General features: G+C 42.6%; 1 protein-coding gene across 1 annotated transcript in view; it reads right to left on the reverse strand.

Moving 5' to 3' along the window:
- Positions 1–26,292, reverse strand: part of LOC109522343 (inositol 1,4,5-trisphosphate receptor type 1-like) — a 60,772-nt gene continuing 34,480 nt past the window's right edge. The window contains exons 41-60 of the mRNA XM_019880845.1: positions 22,402–22,534; positions 21,090–21,277; positions 16,418–16,601; positions 15,542–15,795; positions 14,888–15,088; positions 14,690–14,800; positions 14,490–14,585; positions 14,209–14,352; positions 14,002–14,109; positions 13,746–13,938; positions 12,460–12,582; positions 10,510–10,685; positions 9,750–9,914; positions 9,185–9,374; positions 9,001–9,093; positions 7,618–7,757; positions 6,361–6,526; positions 2,386–2,546; positions 1,470–1,631; positions 1–1,204 (exon numbers count right to left, since the gene is read on the reverse strand). Coding sequence (XP_019736404.1) covers positions 1,118–1,204; positions 1,470–1,631; positions 2,386–2,546; positions 6,361–6,526; positions 7,618–7,757; positions 9,001–9,093; positions 9,185–9,374; positions 9,750–9,914; positions 10,510–10,685; positions 12,460–12,582; positions 13,746–13,938; positions 14,002–14,109; positions 14,209–14,352; positions 14,490–14,585; positions 14,690–14,800; positions 14,888–15,088; positions 15,542–15,795; positions 16,418–16,601; positions 21,090–21,277; positions 22,402–22,534 — 3,075 coding nt within the window. The 3' untranslated portion in view covers positions 1–1,117. The remainder of the gene's footprint in view (positions 1,205–1,469; positions 1,632–2,385; positions 2,547–6,360; positions 6,527–7,617; positions 7,758–9,000; positions 9,094–9,184; positions 9,375–9,749; positions 9,915–10,509; positions 10,686–12,459; positions 12,583–13,745; positions 13,939–14,001; positions 14,110–14,208; positions 14,353–14,489; positions 14,586–14,689; positions 14,801–14,887; positions 15,089–15,541; positions 15,796–16,417; positions 16,602–21,089; positions 21,278–22,401; positions 22,535–26,292) is intronic.

Here is a 26,292-nt window from a genome sequence, read left to right on the forward strand (position 1 = left end):
AATGTTTTACATGCTTGTTTATTTAAATAAACTCAAAAGAATGTACGTACAATACAGAAACAAACCACTTATTATAAAAGGTTTTGGTTAAGCAGCACTCCAAATTACCTCTGAGCTACCCCGCCCCGACATACACTCACATTCAGTCTTCTGGAGCTATCAACAAGTGTCCAAACGAACAAACAAAAAATCCATGATATAGATCAGTGTTCAGGATGAAATTAATTAGGTAGAGTTTTTTTTTTTTAATATTTATGTGTAAAGGATAATAATAGATCAAAACAAACATGCTACATATTTTGGGAAAGGATGTGAGATGTGAGGCGGGGCCTTGGTTCTTTCATTTTGCTCATCCTGTATTAAGCACGGCAACACTGCGGAAGTCACATGACTTACATGTTCTAAGAGCACTGCAGTCAATGATCTTATTAAACTGCCCTGGAGGGAGTTGATCAACAAAAAATTTCGCATGAATATTCACTCTTTGTAAAAAAAAAAAAAAAAAAAAATAATGCAGTAAACTGTGATTTTTTTTTTGCTTTTTTTTTTTTTTTTTAAAATAAATGATCGTACAAACAATAATAAATATAAAAGTAGATCCCAAATCCCAAAACAGTTTTCCCTATACAGGCATTGCATATTGTGAAGCTCTCTTATTGCTTTACATTAACGTGCATGTAAATGTGAAATGTAAGCAAACCTGTAAATCCGCATGAACCGAGTTTGCTGGAGCAACATGGGGGGGAAGGAAAACCCCCGATACAAGGCCACATGAAAGGAACTCTCCCTTAGCGACCACTTGCTGTCAGAGTGGTAGAATGCCAAAGGGTAGCACAGCTAAAATCAGTGTATTCATCTCCTAAACCAAACATGTTTGGCTTCCCAAGTCCTGAGGCACTTGATGGACACGACACACACGTTACATACACTCCGCAGACAATGAGTAACATACTCCGGTAATTTTCGCTTCACATTTGCACTGTACTTGTAACTAAGAGTGCCTGGTGAAGTCATACAATCGTCGTACTTCCTCAACCGAAATGCATGCCGCTAAGTGGCACATTTTGATATTTCTTTGTAAGAAATGGAAAAGGCAAAAGTACTGTGCAAAAGGACCTCAAGCGGGTTGCTGGGGATTGATGTTCATGTTATGCGGGTGACCAAGAAGACCAATTCTCTGCTTCTGCTTCCTTTGCTCTGTCATCTGCACAGAAAAATCAAAAGAACATTTTTTATGTGTGAACGGGCCTCACACCAGGGAGGCCAGACGCTGAGGATGAACAGTGTCAGCCTCTCGGCACAGTCGAGTGTCAGCCACTGTATTTGTTTAAGCCCTTTATAACCCTTTCTCATACGATATGATAGGTGATGAACAATTGGAACTTTTGTTTTGTATTCAAGTTGACTGTCACCGACAGCATAAACAGCAAAACAGACAAGGCGTGCTTGACTGTCACGTCATTTTCTACCTGCTCCTTGAGCTCAGTCAATTGTCCAGATAGGTTGGCCACCAGCCTCATGGTGGACTCCAATTTCTCCTGGAGACTCCTGATTTCGTTCTGCTCGCCCTCTGCATCGCTGCTCACCAGAGACATGGCGCGCATCCTTGGAAACCAGTCGAGGTTGTGCTCCTTTTACAGAATAAGCAGAATTCATGAGCATTATTTCAAAGAAAAAAAAATGGACCTCAATTTGGCATTGATACTCACAGGTCACTTCATTAGGTACACCTGGACAATAATACGATCAACTTGTGCTGGTACAATAAAATGAATGTAAAAAAAAAAAAAAAGGCATTGCCAAAGAACAACAGTCTATCTTAATTGACAGTCAGAGAGGTTGATAACGTGATTAATTCATTAATAAAAAAAGAAGTCTGTTTGTAGGTTGCTGTGGTATAAAGTTGCATTCCATTACAATGGGAGCTTTTTCCACTTCTAATTATGGCTTCACCAAATTACAATTGCTTGAGTTATTTTTAACAACTTCCTGTTTGTGCTGTTAAATACGATGAAGCTCAAGCGTGTATATATTATCTGCTGAGATGAGCATTGAGCAACATTTTTTTTGTGTGTGTGCCGGCATGTGCGTGATCACCAGTCTGTGGTGCGATTGTTATTGGAAAGTCCAACAACAATAACAACAGGAAACACCCAAGACGTCAAACTGCTATTTTCTCCACAAGCCGCCCTGTGGCTCACGTACACAAATACACACAGTGGGAATCTGCCTCCATACATGTAGATCATTTTATTGCAACATATGCCGGCCTTCAAGCAGCATGCAGCATAGAGACAGCCTTGGCACACGACACAGCCCGTCCTAGTTTATTTTAGGAAGTTAATGTGCGGTTTGCGGGAGTGTCTGCTATTTAAGTCGGTTTACCTTGATCATCTCAGCCACGTAGCTCTCAGGGCCTGTGTACTCAGTCGAATCTTTTACTTTCACCAACACGATGAAGAAGAGGTAATGCCACATGTTGTGCTCCTCTTTAATGTGCTCCTCAAACGTCACCGTCTTGTTGTCAAATTTGTCCCTCTCCAAGCCTGTAGAGGAGGTCAATAAAGTTAGCGTCTAGGAACGGCTTTTCCTAAAGCATGCCTAAACGATCTCGGGTCAGTTTTATTGGATTACCGATTGTTTGAGTCGACCGTAGACACACTTTCAATCCAAGTGAAATATTTTTATGCCTTTTAAGAATCAAGACACTCAATCCCAGGTACGTATTTATATAGGAGGTAAAGGAGGTTCTGAAAATGGCCGGTACTGTATCGTTTTGTTGTAACAAAAAAGCAAGAAAAAAAAAAAAATTATCCATTCTGTTCTTCATCATTAATTTGCATTTGAGATTGTAACAGTACACCATTTTTCGAGGAAACCCTGACTGTCGTCAGTGTTTTAAATAACAAGAAAGTGACTATCACTTATGTGATAACATGAGTAACACACGAAAGGATAACATGTTTTTTTTTTTTTTAAGTCTACTTGGATAAGAATGAGGATTGGTTATGACCCATTAACTCAGTGCATTCTTCATTTCAGAGAAGCATTTTTTGGGGCAATTCTATGCTTCCAAATTTGTGACAATAGTTTGGCGAACGTTCTCTGTTCCACCATGAAAGATTCATGCTTGGATGAGTTGGTGTGGCGGAGAGTCCATCGAATGCCTTTGGGGGAATACGAAAATAAAGACACACTGAGAGCGCGCGTAAATCTTCCATGTAGAATGGATTTGCCAAATGGAGTGAGTCTATTCCATCATCACTTCCTATGGCCCGGTGTCCCGTCCTACGCGCCTCCCCCAAAAATATTCCAATATGATCTCCATCCAAGAGAAAAGAATGAAGGATGCTTAAGTCTACGTAACAACTGGATGAAAAAAATGTGACACCGACATTGCATGGCTGTGACTTTTGACCAAACGTGATTATTTATTTATGCATTTATTTTAATCAGAGCGCCTCCACAATCCAAGTCATGTGACTTGGCCGACTCCCAAATTTTGCTCTTGGTATGTTAGATTTTTTGGGGGGGGTTTTAAATTTCTAGTAAATATGTCAAACAAACAAACAAAAAATGAAGCTCCTTTTTCATTGGTTCTTGAAAAGGCTGACTCATGAAGACTTCCTTCCAGCACCTCCATAATTCATACCAGTCTCACTCACACATTCACAGGTTCATACACGCACGCTTGCTTCTTCACGCTTCATTTTCATATCATATGTTTCAACAAAGCCCTTAATAACGGACGCTCGTCTCTTTTTAACGTCACTCGAATATCTTTTATATGTCCAAAAAGGGTTTTTCCAGATTTGCGGTATCGGTCCCAATAATCAGCGCGTGTGCATGTTCGGGTCAGGCAGCCAGGGCGAATGGTAAGCATATGGAATGAGAACAGCGTTATGTCACCGAGGCAGCCATCAGCTCTGACTCACTCATGTTAAATAAGGCCAGGCCACAGGGGCAGCTGCCGTCTCTATGGTTTCCAGAGGAACTGCGCGGGAACAGGAGACGAAGGGAGCCCATCGTCGCACGCTCAAGTGACTCTCAGTCATCCTACTTGGTTTCATAAGACATCAACATCTTGCTCACAATCTCACCTTTGATATTTAGGTCTGTTGAGAATGATCGATTGGCATCAAGAAAGCCCTTGAGCAGATTCTTTTTTTTTTTATATACATATAGCCAAGATATATTATTTGTTGCAAAAGAAGGAACATGTCTTATTTAGTAAGAAGCGTGAGTCATTAGATACTCTTGGTTTCTGTTTTATAAGAGAGTTGAATGCTGTTCACCATGCTTCCGGTTACACTTCTGTCCTCAACTTGAAGGATTACATTTTCATTAAAGTGGCTTTTTGGGGTTGCTGGTTGTCTTTGATCAGCCATAAACTTTTTTTTTAATGATTATTATTATTTTTTTTAATACTGGGTAGGTATTCTATTCAGAATTTGCCCCTTCGATTCCAGACTCCTTCACATTGAATTAAAAAACAAATAAATAATACAATAAGAACAAAGAATAAGAATAACATGTTAAAGGCCTTCAGATTGTAGCTTGTTTTTCAAAACTGCTGATGCAAGCAGTAAAAAGAAGAATTCAGAATTTTATCAGAAAATACGATTGTCAAGTTGAACAATTGCCAAAGATATCTAAAATGGGTCAAGAGGGGCGAGACATCTTATCTCCCTTGCCTTTAGCCTGTATTTGGAGTATTAAGTGTTGACGATTGCGTTTTCTGGCTTTGTGTGAGCTCAGTCTTTCACAAGTTTATCAGTGATAAATAGCTAAAGAGAATTTTTAAAAGGGGCACTTATGACCGGCGGCAGGACTCACGAAATGTAAGATTTGTTACATATTTCATAGTGTTGCCAAGTTGCATTAATTATTAACAAGTTAGTGGGATAACTCCTTTCTGCACTGACAGAACAATTAACTGCACAATCATATTACAGTGGTACCTCTACGTATGAAATTAATTGGTTCTGGAAGAAACTTCTTCACGAGAAAATGTTGTAAGTAGAGATGCGTTTTCCATGTAAATGCCCTAATCCGTTCCAAGGCCCCCCAAAATTCAGATATAAATGCTTTCTAAAGCATAAAAATGCATCGAAATGTGTAACAAATACATGCTACAATTAGATTATTGCACAATAAATGGGAGTTGTTCATAATGAAAAAAAAAATACAGTAAAGAATTAAAATGATGGCCATTTAACTTTTAACTGCGTCCTCATCGTTTTTTGCCCTCTTTAGTTCATGTTCTATCTCAGAAGTGGTTTTTGCCTGGCGTTTTGTAAAGAACTGATCCAAGGATGTTTACTTTTGTGGGCTTTTAACAATCCTTCGAAAATGTCCAAGGCCAACATCAGCATATTGAGCGATCGCCTGACTGGTGAACACTTTTTCTGGATGATTCACATTTAATTAAAAATGCTGCAGTCGATGTAAATAAGTTTATATAACGCAACATACAATTTTACAAAAATTGTAAAAGTATTATTCCTGAATATTTATTTTACTTTCAACCACTCGACATGTTCAGTGGCATCAGTGCTATACATACACATATAGTTCTTATTTTATTCTTTGTATTTTTGCCCTCTATGGACAATAAAAGCGGTATTGTGCTATGACCAAAACATAAATAGAAATCTATATAAATAAAACATGAATTGGAATATTTCATATCACACAATTTTTATGCTTTGTCTTTGATTTAAAGATGACAATACGCAAAAATCTACAAAAATTGTAGAAATTGTAACACATGGGTTACGTAAAACTATCGGAACGCCTCATGGACCGAAGGGCGAATGATGAGGACGCTGCATAAACACAATTCTGTCTATTTACATGCATGGACACATTCGGGAGAGGTCCCTCTTAGCCAATGGGATGCAGGGATGATGCTCGGTAACAGCCAATGGCAGAGCAGCTCTAAGTATGTTGCGTTCAGGAAAGTCAGAGCTGTGAGTAGCAACCCATATTGTATTTTTACCTTTCGTATCTTGAAATTTCTTTCGTAACAAGCGGCAATATTTTCCTGTTGAGGCATTTCGTAACTTGAAAATTTCGAATGAAGAGAGGTTCGTAAGTTAAGGTCCCACTGTACTTAAAAAAAAAAAAAAAAAAAAGTTTATAATGCAGCATTCAACCCCCAAGTGATCACCAGTGGAATTCGGACCACATTTTGAAAAATATTATCTCAGATGGCAACCCTTCACTCATTGATTTCGCAGGTGACAAATGTTTAAACCGTGACCGAGGCATCTGCACTCTCTCGTGTGCTCCCATCACTGGTTTCTCTTTCAGCGTTTGAAGCACACACAGCGCAGAGCTCGGTTTAAGTGGTCTCACCACATATGAAGCAGGTGGTCTTCAAGACTTCTTCTTTCTTCTGCTTTTCACTCCTCAGGTCCGCAAAGGTGTCGATGATGACGCCAAAAATGAGGTTTAGGACGATGATGATGACCATGAAGAAGAACAACAGGTCGTATATCACTCTGGCTGCAAACAGTGGCTCCTGATAAAAAGACAAAAAGAGTGAAATGGGAGCACTGGGTGATCCAGGAGATGTCGATGCTGCTTATTTGTCGGCAATCGATACGAATGACTTTTGAAATTACGATCATGATCCCATTTTCTATCAAGACGGTATCTTCTTAGTGTATGACCCAAAGGTCATACCTTTACGTAAGCATGCACAGGGAATGAGCTTAAAACAAGGTTGACCTTGGTTGTTATGGATGTTGAAACATAAGAACGAAGATGTAACCAGCTAGATGCAACAGATGGCGGAAAAGCCAGGTAATCTCTTCAAGACACACGACGCTAACATGTTATTAGCCAATTGGTTCAGAAAAACAATACGCCTACTGTGCACACCGACTAAAACACATTTGGCTGGTCATAAATTTGGGACCCAAAAAAACAAATTTTTAGCAACGCAAAATTTTGATCGATGCGATCATAGATGTACGTTATGTATTAATTAACTTGCATGTCACGTATTCATGATAAACACAGCCAACAGAGATGTTACACGAAAGGTCAACGACAAGAAAAAGTTGTCGCTATGATGGAGGGCAGTTATGATCTCCTGTAATCCTCAACCACGATACTCTTGTTTTTCGTCTTTTGCAAAGCGGCTCTTAAACGGGATCTCATGAGCTGCTTAATGCCGCGGGCCAGCGTGCAAAGATTAAGAGGGACAAGTTTGCTTTGTAGTTCCAACTCGTTCATGTGTTTTTGCGAGTGTGCCGTGTGGGTCACTTTTGTCAGTGAGCTGGTCTCCTACCGGCAACACTTGATGGGCTAGTTTGTATTTTATGAGTACATGAAGTAAGTCAGCCTTCACGTCGTCTTTTGAGTCTGAATTCAGCGGCAAGAGTGCGGTTGTACATTAACAGCTGCAGAAATATATGACCAAACCCCTGGCGCATTTGAAGCGAGAACTCTTCCAGGGCCAGCTCACATGACACTGACACACACACACACACACACACACACACACACACACACACACACACACACACACACACACACACACACACACACACACACACACACACACACACACACACACACACACACACACACTTAATCTGCACGCACCTCTTTAGAAGGCTTGCGGAGAACATCGCCTACACCCCCTCCGCTCCTCAAGCCGTGACTCAGAACAGTCACAATACACATGAGGAGAGAGTCACACGTCCGCTCCATGTCGCTATCCTGTGAATCGTCACCGTCCACATCTGAGGAAGCACAAAGGAGCCGCAGTGCGATCTGACAATTATTCCAACATGATAAGGCTAAAGAGACGTTTTTTTTATGTTTTATAGAGGGGAAACGTCGTCCGATTTACTCCACTTTGTCAAAATACATCAGCAAACGTTGGTCACGTTGTAGTGAGTTATGAAGCTGTTGTAGTGAGTTATGAAGCACAATATTTCTCAGTAAAATCAGACTGTAGACCTTTACAAATGAAATGAAAAGCTCCTCCTATATAGCTGCTATCATGTGGAAAAATTAAGACATTGACATCATTAAGTAAAGCAATACCGAATGCCTACTGAACAGCCTTTAATCAGTTCTTCTCTTGGCTGACTTGATATTTTGTTTCAATTGCAAATGTGTTTATGTACAGTATTTCGGTTCAAGGTGGAGAGGAAGTCAAAACAAAAATGTTTTCTTAAGCCAGAATGTTCAAGCAAATGCATTTTTGAAGGGTTTATCTAAACTGATAACGCTGACAGGTCAGGAACACAACTTGAATTTCAGCACATGGTCAAATGGTGATAGCTCACGAAAGACGTGTTTCGTTTTTGGGCAAATCTTTTCATGTGATCATGCAGTTCTGTATTGATTTGTAGCTACTTCTGAGCGTGTCACAATAATTTGATGAAGTTGTGTGACCAGCAGGAAGCGCCCCTTGCAATTTTTACATTTTTCACTTACGTATTTTAAAATCACACCACTCCTCATTGCTAAGCTTATTTTTGCTCACACGCAGCCCGGACGGAAATTCCACTTCCACGTGCTGACATGTCGATGTCACATGAGTCAGTGAGGTCAAATGTGAAGCGTCCTGGGTCAAATGGCATGTGATTCGGATGTAGTCACGAGAAGGATCAATGCCAGTGGTGCTACAAACCATACAAACCGCATCTGTTCTATTTTTCCGACATCACGCAGCTTGCGTTTTGCTCGCTTGTGACCATACTCCTAAACACAAACTTCTTTCGACACCATTTCTCCCACGACCAACCGCACTCCATCTTTCTTGGCTGCAATAGCTTTTCTTGAACATTATTCACCTCGACGTAAATTCAACAAAACACGATAACCCACAATCGAAATTTCGAATCCAAAAATTATGATTTGTAAATACCAATCGAATATTTGTTTTGATGAAAGTTTAGGATATAAGAAGAAAAACGTTTAAATAGTTGTTGCTTAACAAAGAGCCTGCAGGAACCCCTGCTGCTGCGGTATTACCTTCATGCACGCTCCCAGCAGTGCAGTTTTCATCAACTCCAGCTTGACATATTCTAGTCGACAGAAACTCATTGGCTATGCTGGCTCCATTTTCTGCACAGAAGGTGGCAACAAATGTGAGCAAGCAGGAGTCTAAACCACATCCACGGTGCCGTTCCGAGGAGAGTTTTAAGACTATCTTCACTTAGTGTTGTGTTGGGAATGCGATCCACTTCCAGGATGAAGTCATCTTTGAAGAAAATATAGCCGACGATGGAGAACAAGTAGACCAGGATGAGCGCGAGCACCGCCGTCAACACGATGGAACGTCCGTTGCGCGTCACGCTCTTGATGACATTCAGCAAGGTCTCTTCTCGATACACCAGATCAAACAACTAAAAAAAGCAAAACGTATGAAATATAAGTGGGAAGGAAAAAAAAAGCCGTCATATAACCATGTGGAACATTTTCCCTTTTGCATCAATGTGTCGGCTGTGGAATTTTGGCAACAATATTCTGTCAGACTTTACAAAGCACTGGCTCCTGAAAAAAAGAAACAGCGTGACACAATTAAACCTTCAAAAAACGGAAAAGGCCTGTCAGCGACAGACTGTCATGTCCTCAAATGATGGGAAGCCACAATTAGATTCTGCTCTTCTGCGCATGGTTCCTCCTCCTCATGGTTTGGCAATGTCTTCATTTCTCCAAAAGTGTTCAAATCAAAAGTCTACTATATGCATGGGTGTGCACTGTGCAGGGTGCGTCCTCACCAACAGACTGTAGAAGAAGACATGAACAAACACCCCCAGGCTGCAGATGAGCAAGTAGATGAAGTGGTAGAGGAACTCAAAGTCCATCACCATGGCTTTGTAGCCCCGACTGAAGGTGCCACGGTTCCCCAAAAAACTCATCAGGAAGATGATTTTATTACACACCTGGAGGATAGATAGCATTTGTTATACGAACTATTTGATGAAAGGATAGATGCTGACTTCATCTAGTTTCATGACATATCGTCATTCGAGTGAATGGGCTTTTTACAAGAGCCTCATGATGACCTCAGACAGGAACAACATTTACAAAAGAAAAAAGAGAGGAGACATATTTTAAGACCCTGTGAAGTGGGCAAAAAAAGTTCTAAATTTGACACGCCACAGAAAACAACCCTGGCAAATTTGAATGCTAAAAAAATTGTCAAGGCTTTAAAAATGGTGAAATATCAAGCCCTTGTCACCACTCTCAAATGCTGCGGGTGTGCCCGCTGAATGCATGAAACCACACCCTCCTGAGTAATGTCTCATCTCGCGGTTTATACAAAGAAAGCGACATCTATTTGAAAAAAAACGCAGTAAAGAATTAGTCAAAGACGTAAGGGAAGCAGAAGACTCACATTGAAGGCCCCTCTGCTGAATGCATGAAACCACGCCCTCCTGAGTAATGTCTCATCTAGCGGTTCATACAAAGAAAGCAACATCTATTTGAAAAAAAAACGCAGTAAAGAATTTAACGTAAGGGAAGCAGAAGACTCACATTGAAGGCCCCAAGAAGGAACAGAGTAGGCTCCAGGCCAACTGAGAAGATGAGACGGAGGATTGTGACGATGACAAGAGCTCGGATACCCAGCGGTTGGGGCATGATGATCACAATAATGAGTGTTGCCAAGACTCCCATCCACAGCAGTGCAGACAGGTGGGTGTCCAGCGTTCCTACAAGGGATTCATGCCAACTGATTTACCAAACTGCTGACTTGCTTTCAAAGCAAACTCCCTATTTGGATTAAATGTGCAAAGTCATCACAAGGAAAGGATGACATCGCAGTTTGCAGCTTGAAACTTGAATAGTTTAACACGCGAAACCGGATTTTACCTCGCAGGAAACCCCGAGGCCTTCATTAGCGGGACCGAACCCAACAAGACTCGCTTACATAACACCTAAACGCAGTTGATGGAACGATACATACATTTTGTTTCAGAGCACTTGAGCGTGCGGGATGGGCTTTTTTTTGTGAGACGACAAGGCACGTCGCCACATGATGCAGGCCTGCAGGGACCGCATTACATTTAAAGAAAACGGGGGAAATGGGGCATGCCTGAAGAAAATAAAAAATGTAAAAGCAGATTGGTCAACCCCCCCCCCACCCCCTTCTTTCCTCCCTCCTTGGCTCTCTCGGACGCCTTCCCCTCCTCTCCTCTCGTTCTCTCTCCCTCCCAACCCATGTAGAGCTCATGTGACAGGTGCCACTTACATAACAGCCATCTCTAAAAATACTTTGGCTGAAAGATTCATCAGGACAGAACAGGGAGCTACACACAGCGGCGGAGATGTGACAGACAAAATGAAGGCCATTTACATGCGCTATTCATAATGACATTTGCTACCTTACGCTTTTCTTGACGAGGCAAGGGGTTGTTTGGATTCAAACTTCAGAGGCATCAATTAAATTGTCATCGAAGAATGCGGCAAGCACGCAGTGCTTGCAACACGTGTTACGTTAAGCCAAGAGGTTCGTCAAAAGCCAGTCAGGCACGCAAGTACGGATGTACTGTATGTATATATGTGCAGCAGCAGAACACGGTGACCTAGATCTCCCGCTTCTATAACTTCATTGTAAAAGCCCGTAGCAAAGGAGGACAGATTATGTGCACGATATATGTGTGTGTGTGTCTAAGTGTGACGAGGAGCAGGAGGGCAAAGGATGAAGTGCCATAAAAGTGCTCATTAAAACCGACCAAGGGTATATTGCCATTTCACGTGATGCTTGGCGCTGAGGGGGGAAACACAGTCAGACGTTACTCATACTCTCTCTTGAACGGAGATCAAAACAAGCAAAATACAGACTCCAACATTCACACTTCCAAAGACGACGGCTCCTTCGTGACTCAAAGCGGTCTGGAAACTAATCTGAAGGGAACAAGTTTGTCTGTGTGCACAGGGCGGGTCTCAAACAAAGACAGGGTTATTCGCAGGCCACGCTCTTTAATTCCTGGTCAGGTGATACAAGTCAGCAGATCAGAACTTTAGGGGAAAAGCAGATCAGTGGGTCAAGTGCTCAGGAGGATTCATTTCTGCAGTTTTTCTCTGTGGGTGGCTATACGATGCGATTTGGGAACACGGCAAACGTTTTTGTTGTTCAGATTTGGAAGAGGATCTAAAAGAGAACACTTTGCAGCGAGATAACGCTGAATTGCCGGCATCGTTTGTCATTCAGAGACACTTCTCATAATGAGAGCACGCTGTGGCAGAAAAAGCATGCCACTAAGCCGCTATCCTTCCTGTTTTGCATTATTGAGCACATAACCTCAGTGTGACCCTGGATTGTGGCCAAAAGTGAATATTAAAAGCTTCTTTAAATCCACATCACCGCGCCAATGAACCAAATGTGGTCTACATCACTTATTTCGCGTGTCAAGGAATGCAAAATGACATCCCCGGTGACATTTGACCGGGTCAAGTGGTCACACTCCGGTTTGTATGACTGACCTCCATGTATCCCCTCCAACGGGTAGAAAAAGCAGACGAGCAGGTTCATGAGCACAGCCAGATTGAAGGAAACGTTGCTCCAAACTGAAATATTTCTGGAACACCAGTACAACACCGGCTGGGCTGAGAAAAAGAAAAGGGTTACGTTTGTGAGTTGAATACCCCAAATCAAAGCAACTGTGAATAAAAGTTATTCTTTTGTCTCTGCCCAATCTGACTTTGGCCTTTCACCCTTCACAGTAGTAACAGTAAGCACACATTCGTAGTGATACTGGTGCAAATGCGTAACTCAGAAGGAATTTAACCCGGAGCACATCAGGTTACATTTTTACCAACTCGCCCACGGCTGCCCAATCAAGTGGATGAAGGATTTGTTGTGACAAAAAAAAAGTTACAAAATGGAAAATGGCACAGAAGAAGCTCAACTATGGTAAGAGATGATGGTGTTAAATATTAGGACCATTTGAAGTGAATTCCAGTGTTGGATGGAATGATAATGGGACACAAGTAATTTTATCTCGCATTGGAGTGACAGACAAGCACGGCTTTGTGTACACGGTATGCAGTCTTGAATGTGGATTCGAAATGTGACTGAGTGGGTGCAGGCCTGTATTTGTATGTTTGCGTATTTGCGCAAGCAGCATGTCAGTAATGATTCATAAGGTTACGGTACAACTACTTTGCAGCACCGAGAATTTGGAAAGTCCCCGTTTTAATTTTAGACGGGAGAAATACGCAAATGCACATTGCACATGTGCACAGAGGAGAGATGGCCTGTTCAGACCTTGCATGGAAAATATAAATGATCGAGGACTCAAGAATAAGTGTAGTCCAATCCCCATACATCCGTTTTCTATTCCGCATGTCGCACCTCTTTTAGCTAAAGCACACGATAATGTAGCAGGAAATCAAATGTAACGCAGCATTACAGTTGGATTGGACTGGACAATTTTCCCAGAAACATGAGCATGCAAGTTCAAAACCCCCACAGTGACTCGCTTAAAACCCCAAAATTAAATTTCTCAGACATGCGCCCCTGAAAACGTCCTATGTTGCCATAATTTCACAGTGGCCAAGGCACAATATTATCCTTTGTAACAATAACACTGATGAAACAATTTTTCGATCGACAATAAAACACACCTCCTCATTCGTGGTAGAGTTGAGCCCATCCGGCACAATGTTGAGAAATAACTCATGCTTGCCATACAGTGCCGCTAAGTTGAATTTGATGACTCATAGCTTTTGGTTTTGTTAGTTGCTGGTAACGTGAGGCTACTTTATACCTCGAAGCTTCTTCTGCCAGTTCATCTCACTGAAGAGGTCCTCTGCTCGCAGGAAGAAATCGTTGATCTTACTGCCTTGCTCGTCTCTCTCTGTGGTGTAGTAGACCCGAAGCTTGGACTCAGAGGTCAAGAATTCACAGATGTTGGGCACCGGGAACACAATCTCCTCCATGGTGCGGTCCTGGCGCACAATCTAGACGCAAGAGTTTACAATCACCATCTGTGAGTCAGTCGCCCTCGTTGTGTGTTTTCTGACCTCGATCTGAGCAGTGTGGTTGGCGTAAAACTCCAAGGACTCATCTCCATCGCTGGTGGCTCCTCCGGGTTTCAACATAATGGACAGCTCCTTATTGTGACGCGCCAGCTGTGTGACCAAACACACAAACGGAAAGTAGTAAGGGCAGAATATGTTGTTTGTACGCACACGGCGACAATCGTGGGGATCTCCATCATTCAATCAGACCTGGTGAGCCAAGATATAAATGTTGTGTCCCACATTTCTGGGAGATGCCGCATCGTGTTCCTCATCATCCCCATCCTCCTCCTCCTCCTTTGTGTCTTCGAATTCCACCTCTCCCTGCAGATAGGCTTTTTTGATCACCTCCACCTGGAAAGACACATTCGCAGAAGAATGAATCGCACTATTGCTGTAGAGATGGGAGCGGTTGCATTTAAGATGTAAGAACAACACCAACAACAACAAAAAAAAAAGTCTGAGAGAAGCCTATTTTGTAACTTCCTCACAAGCTCTTTCGGTCTCATGTTGTATAGGATCCTCTCAGCGTTCTCGCTGTCATGACGGCTCTCCATAATGGCGAGCAGCAACTTGGAAGCGTTGTTCTACGAAGAAGAAACAGCTTTTAAAAAGTAGCAAAGACTTACGATTTCAAATCAAAGGAGAACATTCTTCCTTTGCTCAACTTGCACCATGCCTGCTAACATACCTTCAGCTCCAACACCAGATCCATCCGCTTCTTTCCAAGCGGGTTGATGTCATTAAGGATCAGAGCAATGATGATGTCAATACCATTGGACTCGTGAGTGGCAATGCAATTCTGAGGAAGGTGTGAAGAAAGATTGCATATTGGTAGAAAGCATATCGTGGAAGAGTTGTCAACAACTGCTCAGAGTTGGTTGTGCACCTGGTTTTCATGGCAGGGACCTTGGCAGTATTCTGTGAGGCTCTCGAGAGTTTGGTTGATGAGGGCTACGTTCTTTTCGTTGATGTATAGCCCTAATAAGCCCAGACCTCCTGTGGTGCTGCCACATATGCAGTCCAAGAACTGAAGGGTCTCACACACCAGGTTGTAGTTGTTCTTATGGTTTTGACAGCGAAGGAAGTTCTGATGAGATAAAAGTGGTTTCATTATTGTTAATGGGAGATACAGTACCACCCCCCAAAAAAATCTGATGTCTTTAATTTCTAATTGATATGAATAATATAAAAAATAACAATAAAAACCTAAATAAAATACAAAATCTCTTTCAACACTCGATTTTTTTTAGCCTGATTCAGAAAAGTGTGCCAGGAAAGTCAGACTTTTTCACCCTGTGAGTGATAAAACGTATCATTCACAAGAAAGGTCAGAGGAGGCTGAAATGATTACCATCACCGTCATTAGAATTATCGCATGACCATAATGTCAGGTAGAACTGTTCCAGGCCATTACTAAGAAAAAGGTGTAGAGTGCTACAGAGGAAGCAGGCGAATGAAACGCCAGTTCGAAGGAGGACTAGCGGTCAGGTGTGAGAGCAAACTGCGCAACATATCGAGAGTGCCGCTTGGACGGACCAACCTGCAGGTCACGGTTGTGATTCTCACAAAGTAGCTGCAGGAAACGAAGGATGGGCTGCATGATAACGATGACGTAGCTCATTTCCCCATCGTCCTGATTCTTGTCCCCGGCGCTTGGTTGGCCATCTGCGGAGGTGAAGTGGTCCTCTGGGTCAGCTTCCCGCCGATAAGAGTTAAAAGCTTTCTTGGTGGCAGACGAGGCCTCAAGTAGTTGCTCCCGCACTTCTTCTGTCATGACGACTGATGATTCTCTTGCTGAACAAACAGAGCTGTTTCAATTATCTTTTAAGCGTGGGCTCATTTGTCGGTGTTTAAAATATTGTTTGCGTTACGTTCACTCATTAGAGCCCTGATATATAATTCTTTGACTGTAAAATGAAGATTTTAAAATTACTTTGAGGGTACTCTAGGTTGTAATTCGGAGAAGAATATCTCTCATTGCCATGCCCAACCTGGACCATATAACATTTATCGAAGATATTATTATGTCATTTTACCCCACAGACTCCTTTTGTTAGCATTTACAAAGTAGAAACACCTGCTTGACTTTCTTCTGTTTGAAGATATTAACTACCGAGACATCCAACAAAAAGACTAGTGCCCTTTGGTGAAGGGGCTTCATACAGTATACAGGAGAACAGAAAAAAAACAAAACATTGCAGCTGAAAATTACAAAACTACGGCTTATTTACTGCTATTTGCATTTACTCTGAGCCTTAAAATAAATGACAGCTTTCAACAGTTGGGATAGCGGGGAACAAAACAAGGAAAAAAACCTAATCTTATCCTTGCTAAAATGGAACCCACAAGATTTTTTTTTTTTGGAGACTGGGGTTCCCATTTGTGATTGCTTCAATCAAACAGGTAACCAACAAACCTTTTTTTCGGACTGGGGTGTCTTTGTCCTGGTTGTCATAATCTCTCTTCCGATTACCGAGATCGCTGGTATTTACGGTCACTGTAGCTTTGATCTCCAGTTGCGCCAGCTTCATGCGGTCGTAGAAAACACGAAAGAACTTTTCCGACTTTTTGTCCTCTGTCAGGCGGCAGAAGAATGAACGCTGGACATACAACACAGTGAAAGCATCACAAAGTTACCAAATTGAGGGCAACCCACATTTTGCCCAAAGTCAGCTGGGAATGGCTCCAACTCGCCTGTGACACCAACGAGGACAAGCAATACAGAAAATGGATCGATATTCTCCAGCGGTGAAATCATGGAAAGTGATGATGACTGATTATCATTGGTTTTGTTGAACGATTTCTTAACATTAATTGATTATGAGTCAGTTACTGGCAAAAATTTTGATCATTGTTTTACAAAAAGTAACATGCACTTTTTTTGCAAATGCCTTATTTTCATATATATATATATATATATATATATATATATATATAGTGTGTGTGTGTGTGTGTGTGTGTGTGTGTGTGTGTGTGTGTGTGTGCCGAAAAAAACTATATATTTTTTCTTATCATTTGTATCGCCAAAACCTAAATTTTTTAATTTATTTATTTACTCGTGATCTTAGTTAGTTATGATCTTGAATGCAGTCACAAAGAATTTATCAACATTTTAATGGCCCAAATCTGGCTTTAGGCAGAAATCATAGTTTAATTCAGTTCTTGCTCAGGAATGGGGTCATGTAGAATTAGAGCACTTCTACATCATGTACAGTGTATGCCGGCTTGCCCACTAGACTGTTGTTTTGATTATGTAACAGTTCTTATCTGTAGCACCCTTTGCAAAGGCCGACTCACCAAACACACACGCACACAGACACACAGACACACACACACACGCACACGCACACACAGGGTGAAAAATGACACGCGAGGGAGAAGCCTGGCCTACTTACACAGAAAAAGACACGGTGGGGAACAGGGTAAAAGAGTCCAGAGACGAAAAGCAAGACAGAAGGAATCGGAAAATAAAAAGAGGGGGGTTAGGAAATCAGATGACCGAAAGAGAGGAAGAGACACAGAATACTCTGTTAGAGAGTATCTGGGCCAGTGAGGGTTATGTAACCACTTGTCTTTTCAGGTTAAATGCAAAACTGGGCTATTGGAGGAGCCAAAATGGAAAAAAAAAACCCTCAGACAAAATCAAGCCTTTGTTTCAAGCATGTGCTCATCAAATAACCTTGTGCGGTGATTTTACATAAAACATTCTTTCGAACAAAACGTGACCAATTCAGTACTAATGCAAACAATCCTTAAGCCAACCTAAAGTTACAGTTGAATTCAAATTTCTTGTGTAGCCACCGAAACACTGAGCAATGCAATCGCGCCCTAAAGCAGATTCCACAGGCTTATGCCACACCCCATCTGAGGCCTCCACCACTAAGCAGGAGCTCTCCTGCACGTACGCACCGTCAACACTCAGGGACGAGCAGATAGCAGACTCAAGAGGGAGGGTGGTGGGTGGGGGTTGCTGAGCGAGGCCGTCATCCAATAAACAACCCTGATGACGGAGGGTGACGAGCGATTGTCGGCACCTAACACCTCGCTCACATCTTGCAGCATGTCTGCGGCGGTAGCTGATGGGAGGCAGAATAGCCTTCCTTCCCTGCTCATTATCATGAGGCAGCGGTAGTGGGGAGAATGAAGCAAGGGGGTCCGTTTGGCATCGACTGAACCAGAATGTGCAGAGACAGAAGCACGCACCATGATAACTCCCCACCCCAACCCAACCCAGCCATACAAACCCATTACAATTACATAAGTCACACACACGTACTTTGCTTTCCAGCACAAGCACACGCAAGCAAGAGGGCGCACACTTCATTTTGTGACACCCGGAAAAGTAGGTCAGCTGTCTCTGGCAACAGGCACATGCCCATGTTTAAAAGACACACCCACATGTCACACAAGCGCCCAGAAACACTGAAGTCTTTGCCAAAGTTATGTAATCATATCTGCATTTGCGTGTTAATGCCACCATAGAAATAAACTGTGTGCAGTCAGGTATGCGGTCCTGGGACTGGCTGGCACGACACTTCAGTCAGGGCAACCGCCTTAGAGGGGTGTGAAATACATTTTATTTGACTGATGGTGATTGGAGAGGTATACAGACATTATTTAAGAATTCTTAATTCCTCCAATATAGTTTTCATCTGTAAAAGAAACGTTTTGTTCAGAATGTAAATCCTACATCAATGAATGCAAAGATGGAAGTGATGCAAAAAGCACCAGACAAAACATTCCTTTCATGGCTTCTTCAGAAAGCCAATAGGAACTGCTCCGTACAATTTATGCATGAAAAAGCCGTTGGTGCATTTCCCTTTGACATCCAGCTTACGGTCCACGTATTAGTATGATGACTATTGCGCACTGGTAGAACAGCCGTCTCTTACTAGTAACATTTTTGCCACTACTGCCCTCCACTATTGTATTACACTTGTGCACACTAATAGGACAATTTCAGGCTATGAGTCGGACAACCACATGTTACGAGTGAGGAAACATTGTGCAATAGTTGACTGCACGCTACTAGTACTACCATTGACGTTATCAAATTCTACAAATGAACATCTAGCGCTTCACCAGTAGGACCGCAGAAGTAGCACACAGTTGTCAACTTGTGTAATTTTGCCTCAGCAGATAAATCTAGTTGTTCTACAAATATACCCAAGTTTTCCTACTCGTGTGCAGAAATGTTATACAGTAATGAAAGGCAGCAGTGGAAAACATGTTAGTAAGAGACTAGCGCGGATGAGGAGCGTACCAGTACGTGGACCTCAAGCTGAATATGAAGCATATTGAAAGAAAAAAAAAATGCTCCAATGGCTTTCCGTACACAGCAGTGTGCGACTAACTCTTGCACAGCGACCCCATCTGTGTTTGCATATCAATGACAAGGATACCCTGATGAGGAGATGACGTGATGGATGAAGTAACAGTGGTCAAGGAGAGGATGGCCAAAGGCTAATAGCAATAAATGATGGTAAAAGGGAGAGAGCGGGGGGGGGGAGAGGGACAAACATCCCAGCCCCCGCCCTCTCCGGTGTTGGGTAAACACAGCCTGTCTGTATCCATGGAGACACACACTGATTGGAATGAGACAGAGAGGAGAGCTGCGAGGTGGAGGCGGTCCGCTGAAAAACAAGGTCATAGCGCTTCCTTTTCTCTCCTTCCGCTCTGCGACTTGGCATCAACAAAGGGATGTTATGTAACAGCTATTTATACTCGCACTCCCTTTCCCTCGCGCCCTCCCTCATGTCACGCAGCGCCACATGCAAACCAAGTGGAGCGGCTCCCTTCTCCTTCGCCTCTTTCACCCATCTCATCATATTTACACAAAGAGAGCGCAACTGTTATTTTTCGGGGACTTTGAACAACACGAGTGAGCGCACACCTGCAGTGCGTGCTGTTGCCAGATGGCCGGCTGAAGCGGAATCGCAATTTGTCACAACAACACAGCTGACAATCCAGGAAATGATCAAAACAAGTTTGAAAAGGTGTTCAGTGCACTGGTATATTCCGAGTTTTGCATGAAAGCATTGCAGAGGGAGTACACAGGCCAGTAGTTTCTTTCGGTGCACTCTGAAGGTCATGAGTAAATAGTTAACTGTGTTAAAAGAAGCCCAACTCGACAGGTCAAATGAAACCGAAGGTTAACTTTGGTGAACTAAAATTGAAACTTTTCGTGAGGGGAAAAAATGTGAGCATGTGACAACAAGCAAGGTTTAGGTATACTCAACTTATTCATTGGGTTAGCTAACGCTCCATTACCTCGGAAGACGGATTTTCTGCACTCTGTGGAAGTTTTACAATTGAATAACTACTTCCTGATAACTGTAGAATACCAGGGAGAAAGAAGCTCCAGTTACTCTTCAAACCCTCTACTGTGTTCCCCCCCAGTCTCTCTCCCCACTGCCTCACATCCGGAGGCCCAACATGACCCACTTTAGGTCGGCAGGAGAAGTCAAGGGAGCGGGAGAGGGAGATGGAATGTTTTGAAGGCTGAGACATTCCTCATTGTTCAATCACACAGGCTTTATGTAACAACCCCATCACGTGATGCAGCTCTGCCGCAGCCGTGGGAAGCAAAAGCATTATCTCCACCACGGCGGCTTCCTTGCTGTAATCTGATTATGCGAGCCCCATGATTGCACAACAGCCCATAGATGGGCAGACTGATCACAAGACACACATCAATGGACAGATACATCATTGGGGTAAAACAAACAAACAAACAGAGCCAACCAAAGCGCTATGGGATGAGTAGAAGCGCAACTACAACCCTCATCTCTGCTGAGAGGGAATCAATTGTAAATGTCACATACAGACTAATATTACATAATCAAGTGACACTGTTGGTTTAGTGTATGCGTTGAGATAATTGGAAAATGGCGAGGGAGATGGGTTGCTGCCTTATGTAATGTACATGGGCAGCTACGCTGGCACACTGACCCATATACTCACAGAACCATGCATTCTACTGCAGATCAACGAGCAGTGAAAACCTTGGCAAACTGTCTTCACTTGATTGGCAGATCATGTACTGCCGCAGTGGGTGATGCACTTGTGGGCTGGGTTTTTATACTGACCTGGATGGTGGTGTTTCCGCCCTCCAGCAAAGCAATAGCCAGGAGAATGCTTTCCTGGAAAACTCTGTCACTGGTGGTGTTCATGATGAGGTCAATCACCAGATCAGAGGCTCCTTCTTTGTCCAGGTGGCACTGCACCTCCGCTAGGCTCATTTCCCCACGACTCAGGCCCCCAGGGCCCCCTAGCACTATAGAACAGCGCGGGTCAACATGGGAGGAGGGGTGGGGGGTGTTTACAAAAGCAGCGATGTGATTGTAGTAACTGAGAACAACATACACTTCAAAAGGCAAAGCCGCACAATTTTATTTAAACCCACTATAAGAGCTGTCTCAAGAAATGAGGAAATAATGATCTGTTTTAATTCAATATGTTTATAAATTTCATTGCAGTGGTGGTGCAGTAAAGATGACATACTTTGGTAGTCCAATACCATGATGTCTTGCGATATAATTTTTGCAGGAGACTGATACACTTTTACGAGTTCAGAATGAATCGTTATTAATGAAGATATCATTAATTTCAGATGTGCCCCTGAAGCCCTTCAAAGGATAAGCAATAATAAAAATTGATTGATGAAGGGTTTTTATGAGACTCAGAAAATTGTTGACACACACACACACACACACGCACACACACACACAGAAACGTGGTTCGGTCTACGGTATATTCGTACACGTGTGAGAATGCTACACTAGAATATTTCTACAATAAGTGGAAAGTACGTCTCCACAGGTTGCAGCAGATTTGCACATTGACTCGCCACAAAGCACATCACGCAAATAATACTCCCAAGTAGCCTTCATCATGGACCGCATGACAGAGACTGTAAATGTTATCTTATTGTCAATGTCTAAAACGAGACACAGGCATCAATACATCCTTTGAAATGGTACAGCATATATGTATGCCCTGTTTCAGAGGCCCAAAAAAAAAAGAAAGGGTGCACCAATGGGCAGAGAGTGTCCGCTTTGGTATTTTGACTGCAGCATGTAATACAATGACTGTGTTATCAAACTATGATAAGTGTTTGGTGCTGGTCACGCTCAAAGGGCAGGTCTGTGCACAACTTTGAAAGCGATAAGAGCTCAGGGTCAGACAGATAGAGAGCCCCATCCTTGCCTAACACACCGAGAGGCATTTGTTTTAACTACATGAGGCATACATATTTGGCCTAAAGATAAGGAAAGATTCGAGAAGGACTTCATCCGCTCATGCTGTCACTACTGGCCAATCACACGACAGTGAAATCAATGTTTTCAGTGGTCTGCGTACAAGTCACGAGAACGTACAGTCAGCATCAGTGTTCGGCACCTGTCTGTTTTTTGCTGGGTCCTACAGGGCTGAGGGGGCCACTGCCGAATGACGCCAAGCTGTCCCTCCGCCCACCACTCCGATGGAAGTTGCCATAGTAACGGTTCACCAGAATCTGCCTCAGTGCCTCGCCCTATCAGAGGCAAAGAAAAAAAAAATGCAATGACTTGACTGCAGCCATGTGGCAGGAGGTGTGGTTACGTAACGGGACAGTCATCATCCGCTTTGTTGCGGCGGACGTTTATCAGAACACAATATGATTGTCATGACTATGTGCAGGCTCTTCAACTAGCAGGAACCCTCTCAAACATTTCAAAGGTTTAAACATGAGCAGAAGCCACATTTCACGTCATTTACCACCCACTGAGCTCAAACTGTGATTGCTATCGTCAGTGACCCAGCCTAATGACATTTGAGGATGCGGTCTGAAGGCAGACCCGATGCCAAGTCTCTCACACGGTGACTCATCAACTGTTGAGCAGTAAGTGGCACAACTTTGCCGTTGTTATGGCAACGGCAGGCCGTAGCTACCTGACGAGACCTCCGATGGGACACCGTGACGGAAATGAAATGAAAGCAGACGTGTGTGCGATTACGTGAGAAGTCTGTCAAACTGTGTGGTCCAACGATAGGTTATTACGCAAGATCTGCTCTAAAAGGAAGAATAAGATATGGTAGTTAAGTGTGATGGAAAGAAAATTATGCATTTATTACTTTTCAGCAGAAATTAGTCATGCTTGAAGATTCAAATGAGTGAAAACCAATACACCATATTGTGACTTTTTCCAGGTTGTTTCTCATTGATTGATAATCGGTGTCCAGCTTTCATTTTAAAATGTTTTTTTTCTTTTGTGTATTATCCTCTAGAGCACAGGTGTCAAAGTCAAGGGCCGGGGGCCAGATCTGGCCCTCCACATCATTTTATGTGGCCTGCGGGAGCAAATCAATTTTCATGATCCTTGCTGAAATCTCTACCGAAGTGTCAGATTGTCATGGGTAATAAATAACGCTGAGATTTTGCATCGGCCCTCCGAGAGAGGCCGTAACTCCCGAGTGGCCCGGAACAAAAAATGAGTTTGACACCCCTGAGCTAGAGGAACGTCGCCCCATACCCCCAAAATATTTGTACCTCTTCCTGCTTCGCAACTCTGGCGATATGAGAGGATAAAATGAGCCGCATCCTGTGGGACCACATTGATTTTTGTAAACACTGCACCACATGACGGCTTTTTTTTTTATTTTTTTTTTTATGCACGTCACTCGACGATGTGCTTTGTGCCCTTGCATGTCACATCACGGGCGCTTTGTGTTCACATTAGAATTCACATTTGTTTTTGATATGTGAATGAGTACATAAAAAGATCGAATGTATAAAATGTCCAAATTGGGCATCACGGCCTGCAGTGAGAACGTAGCCTCGGATTTTTGCTCGTAACTCAAGACAACGGGCAAAGGGATGACTCATATCTCAAAACATGATAAATCTAGGCATTTGTATCTCAAAGCACCACCATACCTGTGGGACACACCCTTCAAATTCTCCAATTTAAATTCCCATGGACTTTTCCTGATGTTTTCCACCCCTTAGCAACCATACACATCATGTGATAGAATGTGAAGCAGTTCCTTGTTGATGTTGCATTTGGTGTTGTTCTATCGCATGCAAGGAGGCCCGAGTTGCTACATTAGTTTCAGGCCGCGCAGCCCGTTTGCCAGCAGCAGCAGCCTTTAGATAAAAACTCAATGTAGCGTGTAATAAAAAAAAAGCGACAATTTCTTGAGCAGCAATTTACACGAGTCATCAGCATTGTCACTTTCAGACTGGAAGACAAAGAATTTAACCCTTTTTATTTCAAACAGTGTCAATAAGCTGTGTAAGTGTTGTCAATTGTGAATAAATGTACCGAAGCACTGACTTTGCAGTTCATGTTTTAATTATAAATGTATTACATCATATAACAAAAGTTATCTCTCGCGGTGGCGATATCACCCGCAACGTCTCGGAACCGTCGCGGCCTCCTTCGCCGTGTGCCCGCTTTGTTTGTTTTATATTTGAGCGGGGGCTGATGATGTTGTTTTGCCAACAGTGCTTTTTGTTCATGGACAGCACATGGAAAGAACGGAGTCGGGTTCTCGGGCACTTTGAAGTAGCATACGATTACTTACTGTACTGTGTGTACAATAAGATAGCTCAAAGTGCTAAGAGGCAATGCTCTACATAAGTAGTTATGTAAAAAGGCAGGGGCAGGCAGGGGGGATTGGCTAGGGGAGGGGGCGCAAATGCTCACACGAATAAACTCACATTGATAATATTAGATCAAGGAAGCATATTTTAGTTTGACCCGCACGAGGGTCTCCTTTCATTAACCATCTTTGCACGTACTTCTTTGCATAAGAAGTAAAGCCTGGTCTGATGCTACTATGGCAAAAGAACAGCGGGGAGGAAAAAAAAAAAAAATCGGGTCAGATGTCTGCAAAGCCAACACTTCATGAGTAATAGAATAAAAACAAGCGTTGACTCAAATCACATCATATTTAAAAGTCAAGGATGAGTAAATAGAATGACGATTCATAATATCAAAGTTCAGAGAACGGACGGATGGAGATATGGAGTTTTTCTACATTGTTTGTTCATGGAGAGCACATGGAAAGAACGGAGTCGGGTTCTAGGGCACTTTGAAGTAGCGTACGATTACTTACTGTACTGTGTGTACAAAAAGATAGCTCAAAGTGCTAAGAGGCAATGCTCTACATAAGTAGTTATGCAAAAAGGCAGGGGCAGGCAGTGGGGATTGGCTAGGTGAGGGGCAGAAGGGGTTCGAGTTACATAATCAATCCAAAAGGAATCAGGTCACTAAACCAGTGACACAGAGCTGCTTACAGCAGCCATCTGTCACGAAAACACAAGAATAGAAGGGAAGACAACACTGACACTTTCACAACTCAACTTGTCAGTCGAAATCAAAGTCAGGAGCCAATTATGCCGAAACTACGCGATTGTTGTGTTCTCTTGAGCTGTGCCTTACAACAAGAGCTCAACTATAGGCTACTAAAAATGTAGGCATGTTGTAGTAGATCATACAAAATATGAATCTCTTATGGAGCTCCAGGGACTTTATATATTTTTTTCTTCCATACTCCTGAAATGCTTCTAATGATCTGATCTCTTTATATTCATAACTCTAATTAGTATTTGTTTTTTGGTCATGTGTCCGCAACATACTAATGGACATTTGTCATCAAAATTCTGGTCAAATTCCAAATTGTGCAACTTTCAGACCTTTGAACCTCAACTATACTGTATACGCAGTAAATGACAAATCGTGTGGTCATCATTAATTGTGAAGATGTACAAAGGCCACGGATGCTCTGATGAGCTGCAGAGAAAGGATGACTTGTTTTTTTCTGGGGGCTGAGCTACTTAGCGTTATTATTTGGTGACCGCATTTGTGGTGTAGATTCCAAAGGTTTTTTTCCCATCTTTCTACGGCCATCATCGCGTTTTGCATTGCTCTTACATGATGTCGTATCACGCAGATAAAAGCTAAAGGAAAAGCGAAAACACTTGTGGGATTGTTTGGATGGCATATTGTGTGATTATGGTCCAAGTAATTTTTTTTTTTTTGGTGACACATTTTTCAGAAACAGCTTTGTATTTTGACAATTTGCGATTTGTGCGATTTTTAGGGCATTCCAATTAGTCTCCATCAATTCTCATCACCATCATCAAGTTGTTGTCCAGCAGTTGATTCACACATCAGCACTAGAGAACAGCAAAGTATACCACACATGTGAAAAGAGACACTCCCAAAAAGCGATTAAAATCCCAGTGGGGGGTCAGGACATTGATCACATAATAACAAAGGACAAAATAACAATGCAAGATGCACT

Source organism: Hippocampus comes, unplaced genomic scaffold, assembly GCF_001891065.2.
Source record: "Hippocampus comes isolate QL1 unplaced genomic scaffold, H_comes_QL1_v1.1 scaffold68, whole genome shotgun sequence".
In the NCBI taxonomy this organism is placed as follows: domain Eukaryota; kingdom Metazoa; phylum Chordata; class Actinopteri; order Syngnathiformes; family Syngnathidae; genus Hippocampus; species Hippocampus comes.